General features: G+C 44.1%; 1 protein-coding gene across 2 annotated transcripts in view; it reads left to right on the forward strand.

Moving 5' to 3' along the window:
- The first annotated feature begins 2,588 nt into the window (after nt 1–2,588).
- The window catches only part of MRPS18A (mitochondrial ribosomal protein S18A), a 33,199-nt gene continuing 14,524 nt past the window's right edge, over nt 2,589–21,263 (forward strand). The window contains exons 1-5 of one of the 2 annotated variants that reach the window (XM_056357300.1): nt 2,589–2,743; nt 2,908–2,939; nt 6,412–6,516; nt 13,436–13,559; nt 14,379–14,445. In XM_056357300.1, the coding sequence (XP_056213275.1) occupies nt 2,644–2,743; nt 2,908–2,939; nt 6,412–6,516; nt 13,436–13,559; nt 14,379–14,445 (428 nt within the window). In that variant the 5' untranslated portion in view covers nt 2,589–2,643. The remainder of the gene's footprint in view (nt 2,744–2,907; nt 2,940–6,411; nt 6,517–13,435; nt 13,560–14,378; nt 14,446–21,263) is intronic. The other variant, XM_056357299.1, reaches the window with a different exon arrangement.

A 21,263-nucleotide genomic window follows, 5' to 3' on the forward strand; every position in this document is an offset into this window, starting at 1 on the left:
AAGGGAATATCATTTCTTTGAGAACAGTCCCGCAAAACCTCTAGAGGACATAAGCAATTAGGACATAAGTTTCTTATCTAAAAGATGATACTTCCCTGCTCCTGACCAGACCCACACTTGGGAGCACAGGTTTAATTTTAATTCAAAAGGAAAAGGAGTCGTTCTTTAACGGCCGGTGACATCCCATTCCGTTCCTTGGAAACGTCCAGTTCTATCTAAACTGGACGACCCTCCACAGTGCTAACAGATCACAGAGCATGGCTGAAGCAATTTACAGAAAGAAAATAACTGTCTTCTCTCTCTGTGTGCATGGACACAGCACTCAGGGCTATTTTTCTTTTCCCCTGAATACAAGGGCTTGATGAAATAAACACATTCAAAAATTATCTCCAAGAAATCAGAAATATGTCAAATTTCCAAACTTGGAAAGAGGTGATGGGCTTCAACTCAAATTGGCACATGCTTTGTTTGTCTCCTTGGGACTCGATGGGCTGCATTGCTAACAGTTGTAGGAAATAGTCAGAACACAAAGAAAACATCTTGGGAGAAGAAACCGTTCGCTCAATGCAGAGGCTGCAGGTTTTTAAGAAAGCAATTATTTTCCTTCTTTGCATTAAATTATGTGCCACTTAAATTCCTTTAGAGAGGATTTGTTTTAAGGTGAGGCGAGCAAGAGGAGTACTAACTGTATCATCTGAACTATCACCATGTTGGCCTTTCTGTCCAACCAACAGCCATAGTGCTGCTGAAGTATCTGCATCAAAAATCCTATGACATGTGGAAACTCTTGAAAAGCACATAACCCTCTGTCTACATATCTCTGTGTAGCTCACTATGGTGAGCTAGTGCTGTTCTTACCAACTGTTGGTTTCTATCCCATGAAGAGAGTCACCCCTTCAGTTTTCCACATCACAAGAGCCAAGGAAGCCAGCAGAAGAGATTGCATTTAATTTAACCCATTGAATAAACTCTCCTATTAGATTATTGCAGCCAAACTCCTTCCACTAGGATAAAAGCCTCTATATAAAGAAAAAAAGAAAACAAATAATCTCATAAAAAATGTGACATCGTTATACCACTGTGCCTAGCAATGTTCCTTCTCCTCATAAGGAAGTTATCCCTCGGCTGGATGGCAGTAAATATTTTGTTTGGCTCTTACTTTTAAGCTTTTGGACAAGCTAAAGATCACCCTGATTCTAGAAATCATTATATAGCATAATGCGGCGAGAGAGGAAAAGATCTCTTCCGGCAAACATTCTTAGTCAATTTGTACTCTGAATAACTGGGATGGCCCTGTTTTCATTGCTTGGCATAGAGCACAAGAGTCTGGACAGAAGCCCTGCCTTCATTCTGGCTTCTTCGGAAAGTCCCAAAGTTGACTGCTTAGGTCTGCCACAGAAAGAGATTTGCAAACTAAACTGTTACAAGAAGCAGAAGTAACTGTAACACACAAGGAGGTGGAAGAACTCCTGAAACAGGAAGATCAAATTTTATTTTATGTCACATTTTATATTTTACATCACATTTTAGCTAGAAACTCAGAAAAACATACGGAACATCTCCAACAAGTACTGTTGACCAGTGATGGAATAAAATAGCATGAATATCCATCAATGCACATGAACTTCCAAGGGATTTTATCTCACTCTGTTAGGTTTGCTTCCTGGATTTTTTAGAGATGACAAAGAGAATGCAAATAAGCACTTGGAGAAATCCCATGAATGACCTTTGCTGTTGAGTACAACCTTAAGTACACTCTTCATGAAGACGCAGCATTGAATGGTTTATTGGTATCTAAAGTCCCAACTATCTGACACACCCCCTCAACAGGCACCTCTAGACTACCTTCCACCAAAGGCAGGTGGAAGCAGCTAAGAGATGAGGCATGCTAAGAAAGGTGATGGGAAAAGTTATCACTCAGCAGCCTACAAGCTGCCCAAGACATGCCAAAGGCAAGTGACATTAAAACAAAAATGGAAAGCATCTAAACTGGCCTGACTGGTTACAAGTTTAAAGCCTGGCAACATGCCGTTTCCAATCTTCACCTGCCAAATTACACAAGCCAGTGCAGGAACATGCACTGACCTCAGCATCCCTGGCAGAGAGAGATGTGAAACTAGCAGATTTGAAACAAGCCCCTTCCCTGCACCCCACAGCTGGCCTGAAACACCCCAGATACAGGAGTCATCCTGGAGCCTATCCAAACAAAGAGGCCTCTCCACCACATAGTTTAAGCTAAATCACCCCGTGCTCTTCCTCTCACTAGAGTCAGGACTCAGGAGCTGTTCCAGGACTGTAGCTTAGGCCTCTGTAACAGGAAGCCAGCACTACCTCTAGATTCACCTCCACCCCAAGCTGACACAAGCTCAAAGAAAAACCCTAAAAAACTCAAACCCCAAAACAGTAACAACAAAAAAACCCTGAAAACAAACGGACAAACAAATGAAAAAAATAAGGAAAACCACTCCAGCGGGGGAATATGCTGGGCAGGGGAATATGCTGGGCGGGGGAACAACAGCCTCCCGCCTCCGCCCTCCTCTCAGGCGACAGGGGCGGGGAAGAGGCGCGCATCAAAATGGCGCCAGCAGAGCCCGCCCCCCCGCCGGCGGAAGCGGGAGTGACGGCACGGCTGGCGACGGCAAGATGGCGGCGCCCAGCCTGCTGCGAGGGGGCTTGAGGCGGTTGTTCACCGGACTCTTTGGAACCGGTTGGGCCTCACCGCCTACCCGAGCTCTCCGGGAGGGTGAGTCCGGGGCTGGCCTCGGGCCGCCCAGTGCTGCCCCACTGCCTTACCGCTGTCGGTAGACACGGTTGCGTTCAGTGTATTTCACCATCTTCCCCCACCGAAAATCCTGGGGTTTTTAGGCTAATGGGTCTCATTTTGTCCTCACATCTCTTTTTTTGCAGTCGTGGAGGTGACTGAAGGCAACACGACCACAGTAAGTCCCTGCACCCCTTGTACTTGGTAGCTGCTTTGCCGTTGCTTCTCCATCCTTCAGCCTCCCGTTGTGCCTGTGTGTCCATGTCCGACCCCCAGCCCCCTGCCCCAAGGGGAAAAAAACGGGCAAAAGGGTCGCTTTTCTTCCTGAAAGACATCTCAGGGTGTGAAGGCAAAACTAGGGTGAGTGTGCCTTGTGAGTGCAGGTAAATGGTGGAGGGTTTGGCTGCCGAAGGTCTGATCATCACCTGTTGCTGTTGAGTGCCTCCAGTCAGAGCCACCCATGGGCGCGAAAGCCCTCGCTGCACCGCTGGTAGAGCTGGCAGCCCCGACTGGTTGGGACCCAACGCGCAAGAGGTGATTCTTCAGGTGGGTTTGTTTCTTAAAGTATTTGGCATCATCTTGAATGTGGGCGGACAAGAAGGAGGTTTGCCTAGTGGCTTTGTCACTTCAGCCTAGGCCAGCAACACAATGTGGCATCACAGGATGGCTCTGTGCTAGCTGCATGCCACGCACGTCACTCGCCTTTGATCTGTGTCATGTTTGCTAATCACTATCTGCCGTAGTGACTACAGGTAATACAAAGTTTGCATCTTGTAACACTCTTTGTAAGAAAACATTTTCAGTGAAAGGAAGATCTTAAATACTAAATGAAAACTGCTCCTGAAAATAAAACAGAAGTTCTGAAGGAACTGATAAAAACAACCATTTTCTCAGCTGCAGTTCAAGACAGGATGGAAGAGACCAAAGGAGCAGAATTAGGCTTTTACTTAATTAACACCATGTGATCTATTGTACTTCATGAAGAGAATTGTCATTTTTTAGAAGAAGCACTGAAATTACTGGGGAGGAAAGGAGATTGCATTATTCTGCTCACATATTTCAGTAGCAATCTATGCATTAGCTGGAGATAGGTGGCACAGGTATCTTGGAATGTGTAAATACAGTGAGAGTGGAGCAGGAATTATTTGGTAATAGCTAGAAGACAGTGCGCCTAAATGCTAATGTCTATGAACATAAGTAATAAAGAGGGGACAGACCTTTTTGCTTGCTAATGAAACAGACAAAACCTGTTTTTTCATGCCTTTAAAATTCTGAGATTCCTTCTTGTTGTATTTGTGTTAGTGGATGTTATCAGGTTTGAAACCTGGATGGAGCAGGTTACTTACATTTTAGGTATATAATATCAAATAGAATATGGCAGTTAACAAGACCTCTAGGACTGTCAACAAAAGTAAGTTTAAAGTGTGATAGTAGGTGTGATGGAAAGTCTCTTTTTCTTCAAGTGACAGACTAATCTTTGCCCAGAGACCTGGAAAGAAGAGCTTGTAAGAATGTCCTGAAGTTGTTGTAACCAAAACAAGGGGGGAGTGTGCACACCGACACAACACATACAGTGGAGTGCTGCACTTTGCTGTCAGTTTCCAGTGGGATGTAAATTATAATTGCAAAGTACATTAACTGAGGCTTGAAGTAAAAACAGTATGCAATTACAGTAGCAGAGCACTTCAGAAAAATAAATTTTCCAGGCCCATTGTAGAAGCATAAGGAATATTATATATATTCCTTATATCTTATCATATCATACAGATATTTCTACTGTATGATATCCTAGTATCAATCTAGGACCCGTCAGTGCCCCTAGATGAAAATCTTGTAACAAATGGTGTAAATTGACCAACCAAAGAGGCGATACATTTCTTGGCATGTCCTTTGGTCACTCCATTTATCCTGCTCTGCATTAGTCTTTCCTGAATCGATCTTTCTATTCTCATTGTTCTGTGCATGCTTGCTTTTATCAGTATTGAAGGAGGTGTTTGATATGAACCAGAGGAATGAATCCCAGAGAAATCTGGATTTCATCAGCACACTGAGAGTGTACAGCCCCTGTATTCCCTCTTAGTTCTTTAAGGGAAGAGTAATAACTGAGCGGGTTAATAATATGAAAGCACTCAGTAGTTGGGGGAGTAATTGCCAAAATCTGTATACTGAAATTTATCTGAAGAAAAACTGATACTGACATAGCATTCTGAATCTGTATTAGTTTCCAAGATGGAATTACAGTCTGAAGCCAGACTGGCAAGAATCAAGACCAGATACACTAGCTTCCCAAAATATAACTTTACCAATGAATAGAAAATTAGATACTGGCCTATGTTTTGTATTCAAACTGGCTGTTCTACTTGTGGGGGGAGGAATCTTACTTAAAAATTGACAATATTCTCTCTCTTTGAGGTACTGAGATGCTTGAACTACAAATAACTTCAATTTTGCCATCACTAGACAAGGAAGACACAAATCCATGGTGTAAAATAGTTCTGACGGTTCAGCTGGATGTCAGTTTCCCATGTACACTTAACAGAAAAATACCATGCTTTTCTTTTCCCAGGTTTTCCGGCACTGAACCTGATGGTGCAGTCTAAATCAGTCCACTTTTTTCTTCAGAATAACATTGCATTCCACGCATGGTTTCTTTTTAAACTCTGATGTTTGCACTATTTGAGGCTGTCAGTTGGTGTTCAAAATCTGGTTTTAATCCTAATTTGACCAGAGGAAACTTCCAAAATACTTTGGAGGAAAAAATGGCTTAGTTTTATTGTCTCTTTTGTCTCTTCAGCTGCAATTTGAGATAGCTCTTGCTTCTATTTGTAAGTCCTCAAAAATGACAAGCGTGCATGTAGATAGACTTCATGTTCCTAACATATCTACATTTAGAAAACAAATTTCTCAAGTTCTTCACACACACCCCTTCTACATCTCTTTGTATGTTACTTTTGAGGAAAAGTGTTAGATGTCACCACTTTGTAGTAATATAGAAAAGATTATAAAATGATCTCCTGAAGGAATTTTTCAGGGAATTAAACTGGATAAAACATTGGTGTATTTTAAAAATAAAAAAAACCAAATAAACAAAACAAAACAAACAAAAAAAGAAAACCACAAACCCACAGACATCTCCTAACAGTTCTTTTGTAAATTTAACTTTTGCTCAGAATTTTCCCTGTTCGTGATTTATAGCAAGCCGCTGCACGTTTTCATTTACAACATGCATCTGCTATTCTGTGACACTCTTTTATGCTCATAAAAAAAATGTTCTAAAGCTTTTGGCTAAAGGGCCTCTACAATTTCAAGGCATGGTCTTTCAAAAGACTACTACAATAAATGGAATTCAGGCAAATATGAGAACTTCACACTGACTGTGAACTAGTTTACATTTAGTAAAACATACAAGAATTTACCAAATGGTTCTCTCCGCCCTTTGGATTTGTTCTTCCCCCATATTCTGTGTACATCCAAAGTGGTTGTTAAATTTATATGTAAGTGAGTTGGCATGATGCAGATGCTGTTCCCCTTAAATCTGCTCAGTACTGACCAATGTGATGTGGACTTGATGATAAGTATTCCTCAAGTCACAGGTGCAGGTAGAAGACTAAACTACGCCTGATCTTTATATCCTTTGCATTGTTTTCTAGATTGAAGGGAGAATTATAGAGGATGCTCAAGCACCAGCTCCTCCAAACCCCTCTGGCCAGTGTCCCATCTGTCGCTGGAACCTGAAGCATAAGTACGATTACGTGGTAAGTTCCATGAAGGAGCATTCCCTCATCCTCATAGCTAGGTAAATACTGCTGTCAGATCTACATACTACACAGCCTGCCCTTCTTGTCTTTTGCTGGGTGTAGTAAAGATACAACTCCATCTCTGCTTCTCTTGAGTGTAGCAAGGGCTTCCCACATAGTAATTGTTTCCCTTGGCTGATAGTGTTCCTGGCAAAAAGGATGAGCTCATATAAAATAGGAGGTTTGGAATTGTACACATGGCCATCTGATCTGAGGCGGCCATATATATCTCTTTTGTGCCCAGGTGCCTTTCAGCATTGTATTTCCAGGAGACTCAAACTAGAACGCAACATTAATCAACTGATTCAGGCCTGTTCTGCCTCCAGAGAGGCCAAAAGGCTTGGCTAGATCAATTGCATGTCTTGAAGCACTACAATTTCTCATTGGGTCATTTTCACTAAGGTAATGACTGTTATATATAACTTTCAAAACTCTCGATGGGCATGAAGGAGAGTATATGTGTTTACATCTCTTGCAACAGGAAAAAATAGGTTTGATTAAAGCTTTTTGCAGGAAATGCTGATGAGAAGTTTATTAGTTAATGAGACAATTACTAACACGAAATGTAGAAGATGGCAGGGAAATCCTGTAATGCTTTTAAACAAAAGAACAGCAGTCAAGAACACTTTAGATTAAGAAGTGTAAGACAGAAGATGCAGAATGTAACTTTACAAGAGGTCATTCAAACATGAGAGTTTACAAAAGGACTAAGTGCTCCCCTTGCAAGCTAAAAACCCAGTACTAGAATTAGAAAAGAAGAAGACCAGACAGGAACATGCTGATACTAAGATAAAGCCACAGAAAACTCAGAATAAGTTAATGTCATTAGGATTAGAGCGAGGGAGATACAAATGCTTCTGGAGGAAAAGAAATCTTTCTGAGAAAGTGCATTAATGAGACAAGTGGACTGAAAGCCATGTTGGCTGCAGAATGACTAAGCTGCTCACATGCAGTCCTAGTGCACACACACAAAAGGAAAATTATGTTTTAATATCTAGATAGTAACGGCAATCTTGCAAATGTGAAACAACAGGAAAAAACAGGTACAGAAATAACTTAAGCATTGAATTAGGTACAGATCAGCAGGCCTGGATTGCATGTAGCCCCAGGATCTTAAGGGAAGTAGTTAGCAAATGTATCATTTCACTTGCAGGATTTTTTGAAAGCATTAAAAAAATCCTAAGGAATCACCAAATGGTTTGAAAATAGCAGCTGAAATACTAAGTAGCTGAGAGAGGAAGGAGAATGTTGCTGATGATTATTACTTGGTAAATCAAACACTGCAAATAACCAAGTAAAATGGTACCAACTAGGAGTAAAAACAATAACCTATTGGATAGGATGAATTATGACTCATGAATTACGAATTATGAGTACAGCAATAGTGCCAGACTACAGGCAGGTGAAACAACAGATGTGAGATGTAAATGAAATATCAATTCAGTATCTTTCAAAGCCTGTGTTGCAGAAATCGTTTAGGATCTGAGTGTTGTCAGTGTGATTCGGACTGGATGCAGTATTAAACAGTGAAATATGTTTGGGGCAGGGGAGTATTTAGTGTTCTCTAGTCTCGACAATCTGGAAAGATAAAATATACAGTGAATTTGCAGGTGATAGTAAATTAGGAGAAATGGCAAATACCATTAAGGTATGGAAAGTACTACAAAAACAGATCACATTTGGTTTGTGTTGCCTTCTTTGAATGCAGTGATTTCTTGCAACTCTTCTTCATGGTTGCTGAATTGTGTTGTGATCAAAAACAGACCAATTGCTTAAACTGGAAAATGCTTTAAGGTTAATATAAGTTTTATTTGACTTTTAAATGCGAGGAGTCAAGAGCATCATTAAATTGGGTAGTTCTACAGATTTCCAGCAAGCATTCCATCAGTCACACATCAGCAACTCCAGAGAAACTATAAACTGATGCTCAGGGATGAAAGGAGCCATGGGAGCAGATTAAATCTTGGCAATTCATGTATAGGCTCACTTTCTGCTGCTGTCTGGTAGAAGGCTCTGTTGGCATGTAGAGATAACAGTGCCATCAAGAACTAAAGAAGCAGGTTTTTAGACAGTGTGATGCTGTAGAGCCTGATTTCCAGGATTATAAGTAGGTTGTTGATCTCAACAGGCAACGTAAAGCACGAGTCTTAGGTGTGTTTGTAGACTGAACTAAGGTTATGAGATTTCTTCCACACTTCAGTTTGATTCTCAGATCTTGATTTCTACTGGTCAGTATTGAGGCAAGAGAGAAACCAAATGTGAGGGGAAATCCTTCAGCCACAGTCTTGAAAATCATTGCCTGAGATCATTCCTAAGAAATTGTGGTCCTGAGAGACAAACTAGGAACATGTCCATCCTGGCTGTCATGTAGGTTTTTAAGTGCATATGCTTCTGATGTATGTATATCCAGTACTCCCGCTGTAGAGCAGAGGAAAACCTGGACAAAAAGCTAGAGAGAGCAGTGTGAACTGGCATTTCAGAATTGTAGACGTTTCTTACCTCAGCATGTAGAAGCGTTCCTCTGTGGGGCTGATGAGAACTGGGAGAAATTTCAGTTCTGGAGCAGACCACCTCTTCTTCTTGAATAACTCCCTTATATGTTTGGATGCTTTGTACCAGTCATGGATTTTCATGCTTCTAAATGTCAAGGTGAATAAAATCTCCCTTTTCTGCACAAAAGCAGTCTGCTATTTTTCTTTGCTGCAGCAGTGATGAGCAGCAGAATCTTTAAATGCTTAAATAATAAAGTGCAAGTATTTAACTCTGTGGGTAATTAAACAGTGGCACCATTTACTTACTGGTGGTTAATTGTCCTAAAAGTCTGTAAATTGAGAACAGCTATTTTTGTTAAAGATATAGCCCAGTTCATACAGCATATAACCTATAATCTGTCTTGGTAAGAGATCAGAATGGATGGATCACAGTGATTCCTTTGAGATTGATAAGCTGAGATCAGTCAGTTGCACAGAAGGGAAAGTGTGAGCTTTTTTGCTTGGGAGGCTTGTAATTGGACTGAATGAGGCCCTATGAAAAGGGAAGTGTTGAATTAGCCCCTGAGGGAGCTGAGTAATATGACCTCACAGGACTTTTCTTTTGTCATGTGCAGCTAGCACAGTCTAAAGTAGTGGCATAATGAGTTACTTTGGCTGTCAGAGAACTGGGGGACCAATGTCTCCAAAGTTATTAATCAACTGAACAGGCATTGTGAGCACTAGCAGTTCATGATTCCAACCTGCCTCCGCTGTGGTGTGGAGGGCTGTAGTTGTCTTTGCCAGTTCTGTCCTTAGTCTCTGCTGAGGCTCAGGATAACAGAGCCTAAGGTATAAATTCCCACAGTTTGTGGTCTGTGTGTGTCTGTCCATTGAATCTGAGACCTCAGTTGATTTTTTTCACATCCATTGGAGATAAAAAATTATTTTGGTCATTGTTAGGATGCAGCTGGATTGAAACCTGCAGTCCTGTTATGAAATGCCTGGAGAATGGTGTACAGCTCCCAGGAGTAAGGGAGAAAAGAAAAACTAGACTCTTGTATAACTGGAAATAATGACTGGCAGACTTGCGTGATACAGCTCAGTAGTAATTTGGCTACACAGACAGAACTCTTCTTGTGGTAAATGAAGGTTTTAATGAATCGCATGTAAGCAGTCAAGGATCCTGCTTTTCAGAGTGTCTGCAGATATTAAAATGCAGAGATGCATCTGCATTTTGGTTGCCATCCATTCACAGGAACGTGCTGTACATAGTGTTTCGTTTAGCAAGTTTATCCAGCCCTTTTAGAGGTGAAGGCTAAACTTGTTTTTCGTTTTCCCCCTTATCCACTTCAAATATCATTAGTCTGAGTAGGCAGTAAATATGTCATCTTGCTTTGGCAGCAATGAGAGGAAACCAAACTGCAAGCTTTGCCCTAGATTAATTCAATCCAAGTTGTTTTCATCAAATGCTGCAGATTACAGGGGTGGGATTCTGGGTCCAGCCTCATGGGAGCTGTCCAGTGATTAAAGCAAATCCGTGGTTACAGGCTTGGCTGTCCACTAGCACAAAATGTGAATTTCATGGAACATGACGGCACCATGAGAACTTGCCAGGCATATTTTTTTCTTTGGCCGCTCTACATACTTGCTTCCCTCCACAGCTGCCCCATAAAGTTGGCTGTACCTGTTTGCTTTCTCCCTGTGGTAAGATGCATCTGTGCAAGTATTCTGGGAGAGGCACCTGGCCTGTTAACTGTGGGGATCTTCAGAAATGGACAAATCGTCTGTCAAGCATGCAGAATTTTAAGCCAAACAGTGTGAGCATAACCTGGAGCTGCAGCGGCTGGGACATAGATGATTTCAGTTAAGAAATGACTGCCACACAAGGGTGTTGGTCAGTTGGTGACACTGTTGATCAGAGATGATAACAGAGAGCAGATTTTCCTGATGTTTTTCCACAGAGGGGAAAAAGAAAGGCTACCTCCCTTTGCTTCCCACCACCCCCCTTTGCATGGAAACACTTGATAACAAGCCTGTGACTCCATGAGGCGTGGTGGTAATATGAAAAATCAGTTGGACCACACACACCCTTCACAAGATTCTGTAGCCTGCTTAGACTTTCACAGATTCAAAGACTGGAACAGCCTCAAATTTGCCATCAGATCCCTTTTTCCTCTTCCCTACAGAGTAATGCAGCAGACTAGTAGAAAAGTCTCGTAAGTTTTTCTCTTTCTAGGCACTTGGAGCTAAACAGCCCTTCTTCACTTAAGGAAGTGGTATGTTTGCGCTAAATGGCAAATTGAGCTGTGGGTGATTTGGAGAACTGGATGGCTAAAGAAGCAGCAAAAGGGGGATGGAGTCTTGCTCTGGCTTCCTGAATCCAGTCCAGTGCATTTCAGGAGGGGCTGAAAGTCAGTGCCCTTGGACTGTTTGGCTGGCCTCCGTCCAGTTTCCAATGCAGCTGGCACCAACTGTTCCCCTGGTTACTGTTCTCATTGGCAAGGCCATGTATTAGCTGGGCTGAGGACACTTCGCTTCCGTTTTAACCACAGAAGGCCTCTCAGGAACTTGCTGCTAGTTGCTCAGCTATGCTTTTCTTGTTCTTCGGGTACAGCATCACTCTGTATGGTGGTTGATAAGTCATTCTGTATCAGTGAGAAGTTGCCTAACCTGCCATGTTTTCAAAGGAGCTGGATCTGAAAGTCAGTCTGAACACATCCGTTGTAGAAAGGAAGCCAGATAAGGGAAGACGGAAATTGTGTTATTGATTGTGTTGTGGTATTAGTGAGGGTGGGATTGAAGGTGGGGAGGGGTGGGGGACAAAAAAACTGAAAAACCCAAACCAACAAAAAAACCTCTAAATTTTGACTGCAGCACTTGTAAGACAGCATCTGTCAGAATCGGTCATTACCAGAAAGCCATGTTGAATTCCAGCAGCCCCCTTCAGAGCTGAGCTGGTCTTGTGCAGTGGAAGTGGATGTATAATTCCTAGATAGCTAGATTCATTTTATATCCACTTGTGATTGTTTGATTTTGCAAGGCTAGGATGAAGCTAGGAGTGGTCCATGGAGCTCTTCATAAAAGAACAAACATATGGGGGTGGGAGTAGGTCTGTGAATCTGTAACAGGCAGAGTCAGGGTCACCCAACATGAAAAGCAACAAGTACTCTTTGTTCTTGCCTGTTGCTGTTGACAGAGAGTGTGTAAAGTGCTGTCGTACCTCGTATGAATTCTCATTCTGTCAGGGTGCTTGCTGGCAGCTTGCTGAACATGCTTACAACAGCAGCGGAGAAGTAAACTCTACCAGCAACAAGTCTGTCAACAGGTAGGGGAAGAAACGAGCACAGAGTCTCCAGGGGCCTTTTGGGCCAACTTATGCTGATGTCAGCATGTCAGGGGGAGCTGTCTATATCGGCCTGAGGGGTAGCTTTGCACTGGTGCTGTATGTGGAAATGGAGAGCATGTATCAAAATACTGCGCTGCTATACTGTTAACAGTTAATGGGACACTTGTGCAACAGCTGTTGCTGCTGTGTTTAAAAATTTTTCATCCCAGGCCTGTGATACTATCTGATCCTAGAGGTCCCTTTAATTGTTTTTATTAAGAATGCTTTACATTTCCAGAGCTGTGACCATTGGAAAGGTCAACAGCAGTGTAATTTCAATGATTCTTGAACCACAGACAAACCCTCGGCATGCTCTGAATGCTCCTTCCATCCAGCATGGCTGTAACAGCCCCACCTAATGCATGCAGTTGAAGAACTGAAGGCAGCAATTTATCCTGTTAGGTCTTTCTCATCAGCACACATTCTTTTCATACAAAAAGCTTCTTCATGCAAGATCTTGGATCATTTCCCTGCTCTCCACCCCTCCAAAGAGACATGAGAGAAGTTCCACCATGGGAAACTGGATAAAAGTTTGAGGAGTAGATAGCAGAGAACAGTCCTGCTCTGAGGGAACAAGGAGGGGGCCAGAGGTGATCTAACAGATCTGTGACCTTTAGGATAGCAGCTGTGACGGCATTTCAAGTTGTGTAAACACTATCCATCTGTAGGTCTTGTGTAACTGCCTGACTACCTAGGACACATTATCTTAGCTAGAATCTTGGAGCAAGCAACAGTAAAGTAGCAGGGATTGCAGCTGACATCATGTGTTTACACTAGTGAAGTCAAGGGAAGACTCAGACCATCTGAGTGACCTTACTGCGCTAAGCTGGCAGGCATAGTGACAGCAAGCAAAAGCCCCTTGTTGTGAAGCTGCAGCCAAAATGCGTAGGAAGGAGTCATTGTTTTGTTTTGCTTTGTTTTGAGTTCTGTAGACAGCACGAGGGTCAGCCCAACACCTAAGAATCACAGCAGCTAAAGTAGCTATAGCACTGATGGATTTGCCCTTCTCTTGCTCCTTCAGGACGTCTTGCTGCTGAGTCAGTTTATCCGTTCTGATGGAGGGATGCTGCCACGAAGGATCACAGGCCTCTGTTTGGAGGAGCACAAGAAGATTGCTGTCTGTGTGCAGATGGCTCACCGTGCAGGTACCTAGCCTCCTCCTGAGACAACCCCTTACTGTGGGGTACCTATAGAACCCCTTGAGAGGGGTCTCCAACCCAATTGGTATAGCTCAGTGAGATGTCATTGTCCAGTCACCCAGCAAACTTGTTATAGTCCAAGTGCTGGGACAGGATGATGGACTAGAGGCTACTCCTTCCGCTTTCTATGTGTCTTGGCTCCTGCCTTGGCAGCAGACATTTATCCCTTTAGATGACACTGCCATTGCAGAAAGATCTGGGAAGTGGCTCAGTCTCTAGTAACTGATGATTAATACCAGCTTCTGAAATCACTCAATTTAGCGTAAGCTTGACCAACCCCATTAATAACATGCACAGTCTACCATCTGCCATGTGAAGAATTTTTTTGCTATACCCTAGGAGTGGGACCAAGGTTGACATAGTTGGAGTGTTGAGCTGATCTTTGTGTGTGGTACCTGAGTTGTATCCAGGTTAAATAGACTGAGGATTTTAATGGTCAGATTTTCATCCTGGAGATAGAATCTGATTGGACACCAGTGGCCTGTGCCATCTCAAAAAGCCTCTTCATTGAGCCCAAGTGGCTGTGTCTTCGGTGTGTATTTCCTCTCTGTACCCAGCAGAACCTTCTAGCATCTCTTTGGCTGGAGTGCAGGTTCAAGCAATGACATAAAATACCCTTTCTACTGTAGTTTTTTGAGTTTTTGCTGTGCTCTTCTAATACGGACCTGGGTTGCCTGGCTTATGAAGTGTAATGTAATTTCTAGATGCTGTAGAGGCAAGGAGACACTGCAAAATATTCTCACGCCTTTCTTTTTTTTGTTTCAGGTTTGTTGCCAAACCACAGGCCTCCACTTCCTGAAGGGCATATTCCCAAGAAACACAAGTTGAACAGGTGAATAGTCTTGTCTTTCCACATCTTTTTTTTCAGGAGTAGATTGGAAGAGGAAAAGCAGTTCCTTATAACTAGGTAAAACATGCCTCAGGCAGCAGGGCTTATAAAGAGTACTCACAGTATTTCGGAGAAGGAGAGTCTGTCATGATATTCTCTTGTCAGTCTTTTAAGGACAAACCACATCTCATTCAAAGCATTTATCCCCACAGGCTTAAAACTGCCACACGTGTTGAGAGTCTGCCCTCCCTTCTTCAGCTGTGCTCACCCTCCTTATAACTCACACTCAGTAGGCAGTTGCAGGAGGATGCCACTGAGATGGAGTCCCAGCCTCACAGAGTAGTTGAGGTTGGAAGGAGCCTCTGGACATAGTCTAGGCCAAGCCCCCTGCTCAAGCAGGATCACCTAGAACAGGTTACGTAGGTCTACATCCAGTCAGGTTTTTAATATCTCCAAGGATGGACCTTCTGCAGTCTCTTTGGGCAGCTTGTTCTGAAGAACCACCCTCATAGTGAAACAGTTTCCTTATGTTCAGACAGAATTTCTTGTGTTTCAGTTTGTGCCCATTGCCTCTTATTCTGTTACTGGGCTCCACTGGGAAGAGCCTGGCTCTGCTTCTTTACACCCTCCCTTGAAGTATTTGTGAACATTGGTAAGACCCCTCTGAGTCATCTTTTCTCCAGGCTGAACAGTTGTTCTCTCTTAGGCTTTTGGTGTCTGGCCCCTGACAGCAGGAGGGTGCCCAGGAGCGGTATCAGCAGTGAGCAGGGGGCTGAGCAGCCAGCAGGGTCCCATGACAAGCCTGTTCCCCTCTGCCCCATCCCTGCTTCCCCCAGTCAGTGATTTGCTCTTTGCCTGCCCTTGCTATGCAACAGGGTCTCGTCCCCCTTCCTGGCCTGAATGGCCCCTGGCCTTTGGTGGGCGAAGGGAAAGCCTGTGGCTGCCTCCTGCTCGGTGCTGGGCGCTCAGAGGTGCTAATCCCCTGTTTATGACCTCACACTCTGTTTCCATGGGAATGCCAGAGCGGTTTATGAACCTCGCATTAGCAAGCTGTGGGGTTACCAGAGGCCATGGGGCTGTTGCTGGGAGAGCTTAGGCTGCAGGGCTAGGGATGGCTGGAGACTCCTACATTTCAGGTCTTAAGCTCTTGGAAATGTCCCTTGGATGCTGGCAGGCTGTGTACTGGGTATCAGTGAGGATCAAATAAGAGGACTCCACATTTGATGTAGCCTTGTAGCCATCAGATATTTCAACTCTGAAAACCTCTTTCCTGTGTCTTACAAATCTTTGGGATTCTTTAGAGGCTGTGTCTATTTAGCAGCTGTGGGGTGGAGCACATTATCTAGTTCACATTCACATAGCAACCCTGCAGAGCAGGTTGAGACAGGAAATGGTAAATCCTTTATCTTGCTAGAATCACACCAGGACTCCAGATTAATGCCCTGACTCTTAGAATTGTTCCATAGACTGGTATAGTGAGAACAAAGAATGGATACCTCTGGATACGTTCTACATGCAAGTAGATGTGCTGCACCTCTAAAATTAAGAGATTTAAATTGGAGATTAGTATCAAAGCCCTCCCTATTGCATTGCTAGTCCTTCCCTACACCACCCTTGTGGTTTTTTTGTCCCAGCAAGGGAACGTAGCAAGCAGGGTGGAAGCAGAGTTTAGAAAAAGAGAGCAGAGCTGTTGCTGAGGAGGTGGAACAGCATTGAAACAGGCAGGCTTTGGAGTCTGGGTGGAGACAGGAGAATGAGATCAAGAAATTGGATTGAGCATTTTGATGGTGGGGCTGGAACTAAACAAATGAGTCCCAGAGCCAGGATAGAGTGCAGGGGCACTTCAGAAGTGCTCTCCTGGTCTCTCATGATACTGTCTTCTCAGCATACTGGAAGGGGAAAGCTCTTCATGTTGGACCCTTGCAAAATCTTTGCCATTGCGGTTATGTGAGAGTTTTGACTGTGTGTACCCCTGCCTGCACCTCCTGCATGGCTCTCTGGAACCACATAAGGCAGGGGATACAAATTTATTCCTTCCTCTAGCACCTCATCAAAAGTTTCCCACATAAATGAATTGTCTAATCTTACCTTGTCTTTGCGTCTGTACTTGTTTCTAAGGCTTTCTGTAAGTCTGTAGTAATTTGGGAAGCACTCAGCCTGTGGTGCTGCCAGATGCAAGTGAGCTGACAGGGAAGGACAGGGGCAGAACTGGGCTGGGACTTTTGAGTGGAACAAGCTGCCTTGTTCAGTGCCATGCGAACATGACCAGGTCATCCTCTAATCCTGTCTGGTATAATGTCAGGGCCGCACACCTAACTTAATCTGTTCCTTCACTGTGTTTGTGTCTGCTGTGTTTGTAAGTGCTAGTTCAAGAAGGGATCAACAGGATCTAGGTAGAGCCTATTACAGCAGGCAGTACATTACACAGTTAAGTAATATATTTTTCAAATCCTTGAGCTTAAACTCTTCTTGAGATCACTGTATTGACTGCTCTAGTTGTTTTTACCTCCCTGCTTAAATGAGAGGTAATAGTGCCTTTTTGCACTGCTGCTGTAGCCCTAGGAATGCCAACAGGAAGAAACTGAGGTGCCTCATAATATGCTTGGGCCCCTTGTAAAAGCTCTTCCAAGACAGAAACACAGGTAATGTACATTCCTTAATGTCAGTTTAACCAGTCCTTGTGGTCTCTAGCTCCGCCTGCAGTGATGGCTTTTTCCTTGCTCTGCCAGTGGGTCAACTCTGAGTGTGGTGTTGAAATAGGCTTTTCTGTACCCCATCCCCTCCAAAATAACCCTGACCAGCCACACTTCAGGAGCAGACTGAAGTGCCAATATTGCAGGTGCTGGAACTATTGAATTGCTATCAGCTCCTTGAGGGACTTTTAACCTGTTCTGTGAAGGAACCAGGGATCCTGGCACAGCAGCTTGCCCATTGCTGTGCACTGATGCTGGCAGAGGTGAAAGAGGCATCACTTTCTTGGCTCTGCAGGAATCTGGTCCTCCTTGATCAGAAGAAAGTAGTCATGCAGCAACAAGCCAGCGAACAGAGACAAACTTGTATCAAGGCTGCAAATTGAGATGGATAGTTCACACAGGTGGCTAATAGTATCCAGTATACTGAGATTTTAGTCCATTCCCAGTCACATGGCCTCCATTCCTGCTGACTCCTGCTTGCTCACCTGCACTTACTCTCTTGCCATCAGGAGTTTGCATTGCACATAGAAGAAAGCTTTGTATACAGAAGACAGTTCCTGCTGTCTTAAAATAGGAAGGTGCAAGGTGAAAAGAACAGAGCACTGTAAAGGCATATAGTCTGTCTCAAGACTGTGACAATAAGCTTTGCCCTGATGAAGGACAGCATTTCTCTCAGAGTCTTATCTGTACTTTTGTGTGCTCATCCCTTCTGCTCTGAATTCCCTCTCATTACCCCTGTAATCAATCCAACTCTTCACTCTGAATTTAGACATCTTTCACTTTTTTGAAGAGGGGACTTACAAGAAGTCACTGGCTACTCCAGATGTTACCCCACATACTTCTGTGAGAATTCCTACCGTCTGGGGACAGAAGAATCTTACGCTGAGCTGAAGAATGTTTTGCTGATGGTAGGGCTCTTGACATTAGACTTGCACCATCAGCTGCTAGAATGACAGGACCAAGATGAAAGCCTAAGATAACCTTGGGGACTGATGTCACTCACACCACCTGAGACTGAAGGAGATGCATGATGGGGAGTGTAACTTGAAGCAGGAGTCAGAACCCAACACCTCTACCATAATACAGACCTGAGCATTCACTTACTGCATGTAGACTCAGAGCAGCAAGCCCTGCCTGGCTGAAGTCTGGCAGATTACTTCATTTGGATGAGCAATCCCTTTCATTTCTCTCCAGTCTTGCAAAGCTCTTGTTGATGCTCCCTTTGGCCAGGCTTTTTCCAAGGTTGTGTCAGTATTTTTGAGAGCAGCTTCATCTGCTGCCGAAAGAGGGACAGACCAGCTTGATGAAAAACTGCTTTGCCTTGCTCTTTGCCCCTGAGGCAACATACAGGCCAGCTGCATGGGACAAACCCTGTGGCACCTGGGCAAAGGTGCTAAGGAAGTACATAAAAAAGGGTTGAGGAGCTGTGTTAATGTATACTTTTGAGAGTGCCAGAAAAGCTGCTCTTCAGCTTTTCCTTGGCTGCACTTGTGGCCATCTTGGCCAGAATGTTTGGCCCATATCACAGTCACCCTGTATAAAATGAGCGCCCTTAAAATACAAAGTGTCTGGCATGCACTGGCTAGCACCTAGCTGAGATTAAAATGTAACATGCCACTGTATGGAACTATCGGCAAACTGTCTTCTTTTAACAAGGGTCAGGGGTGCTTCCCTGCTGTTGATCTAATCATGTGAAGTATGGATTTATCATCCAGAACCCCTCTACGTGCTCTGCCTCTCCAGAAGGTGTTCTGGTGCTTATTCAGTGATGTTCTCCAAAAAGCAGAATTCCTGCTCTATTTTCTGAAGTGTTTTTATTGTCTCCGTTGTACGAACTTTGGACATTCCCTCCTACATGCCCCAGCTTTCTCTGCAGAGAGGTGAGAATTTCCCTGCTTTGCACTGGGTCACTTGGCAGCTGGCCTCTGCCTACCCACCCCATCTCCCAACCTTGTTTCTACTACTGGAATGCAAGAGGAAGAGCAGAATGCTTTGGGAAGTAGCGGCTTGCAGATCCCGCCTTGTTCTTGGTTAGCCAACTTTCTGACAGAGTATGCAATCAGCCATCCAGGATGTAATATAATGTAGAGGAGGAGACTGGGAACTGCAGAAGGTATAACGTGAAAGTGAAATGCCAGTTTGAGCCAAGCTGTGTGGTCCTGGGTGTGGTAGGAGATGTAGGAGAACACCTTGTGGTTAGAATTCAACTGGGGAGTGCTCCACAGCGCTCTCTTCTACCCACTGCAGTTGGGACACTGTCCAGGTGAGACTTACCATGATATTTCATATTCCTTGGACTTCAGTTCTTTGCCTTTCTGCTTTCTGCCTAATTTATTTTTGACAGCAGAAGCTCATGAACGTTATCACTTGACTGCTTTACTAGCAGTGGGTGCTTTTGAAGAAATACAGCCATGGGAGTACCTACATCATCAACTCTTGAGTCTACTGTCCTTCCCCTTCTCTTCCATATTATTTGTCTGCAGAACCCGGACATGTAAAACCAATGAAGTTTACCCCTGTCGATGTAGAATTACTCCCTGTAGTTCATTTTCTCATGTTTGGCCTAGTCTGGGGCTTTCACTGTTTCCAAGGGATGATTCCACAAGCAAATTTGTCTTGCAGCGAAGGATTGTCCCCCCATCCTTTGCCTGAATTCTCACTTTCATAACTTCCTGCTGTGATTTCTGCATCCATTTGGGCTCCAGCCTGGCATGCTGCAGAAACAAAATATTTTCACTAGCCCATGAAGCCAAGGAAGTTCTCAGGAGTTTCACCAGCACTGCATGGAGTGACTGACTGTTCTGGTATTCCAGAGTCTTGTCAGCGCAGGCCACCACACACCAGAACTGTTTGGAAAATGGTCAAACACAGCTGCAGGTCAGACTTCTGTCCTTGGTTTCAGGAATGGAAACTTGAATAGCTCAGCAGTTTTCTTTCCAGCATGGAGGTTGTTACATGGATAGTGTGCACTAACACTCTATCCAGAACAGTCACGAAGTTCAAGCCAGCGTGTAGATGCACTCTTAATGAGAATATAGCACTCATTTTCCTCTGGCAGGTCCAAAATACTGATTGAAGTACAACACTGTGAAGTTGTTCCCATTCCAAAAGGACTAAAGGATGTCACAGGTTCCCTGAGGCTGGGCTTTGTCAGCAAGAGATGCTGTAGATGAGGGAGTACTTGATTTTGAGTGCTCAGCTGCCACTCCATTTTCAGCTTCCTACTGGCAGAACAGAAGTTGGCACAGATAATATCCAAGTCAATCCTTCCTCCATCACCTGAACTGAAGAAGTTGCTATGTGGTAGGAAAGAGGCAGGTTCCATATGAACTCCTCATGAATTACAAAGTTCTCGGGCTCTGTGGACACCTCTCGTCCCTGGGAGCAGAATCTGGTTTCACTGCTATCAGCATTTCACTCCAGCAGCATGTGGTTTCTCTCATCTGCATGGAAACTCTTCTGTGCATAGCATGAGAATTCAAAAGCAAAGAGCCAGAGTGGCTGCAGGTGAGCAAAGCCAAGAGGTGTCACGGGAAGGGATGTGGCAGGGAGGAGGCAGTCTTGCCAGCACTTTGATCGAGTGCTTCCTGCAGTCTGTAGCCCTCTGCCTTCTGCTCTTAATCCAAACAAAAGCCAGATTGAAAAAGTTCAGTGAGGGTTCAGAAGTTCAGCCTTGAACTGCACCAACGTGGCCTTTGCTTGGGCTGTGTGCAGGACTGCATTTGCCCCATGGGTAGATCATTTCCCTTACCCAGCACCTGGAAGCCCTTTGCCTGCTCCTGGGTGTTAAGTGGCAGCCTCTGAGTGGGAAGGCTTTGGGGCCTCACCTGCCGACTGAGTAAAATCCATGGAAACAGGCCTCCTTATGCCACAGAGATTTTAGGTGATTGCAGTGGCTGCAGGTGACTAACCGCAGTTGTTTCCATCCTCTTTATATCTTGCCTTTTCCCATCAGGGAAATCCCACCAAGATTCCCATCATGCTTTATCCAAACTACTCATTTATGCAGCTGGAGTCTAGGGATTCTGTTTTTTGTCCAGGATCCTGCCATACTGAAGGGGGCAAGCAGAGCCCTGAGGTGAGTAGCCAGTCCCCAAGATTGGCAGTTCTGCCCCCCTTTGTCCATAC

Source organism: Falco biarmicus, chromosome 12, assembly GCF_023638135.1.
Source record: "Falco biarmicus isolate bFalBia1 chromosome 12, bFalBia1.pri, whole genome shotgun sequence".
Taxonomy (NCBI): Eukaryota; Metazoa; Chordata; class Aves; order Falconiformes; family Falconidae; genus Falco; species Falco biarmicus.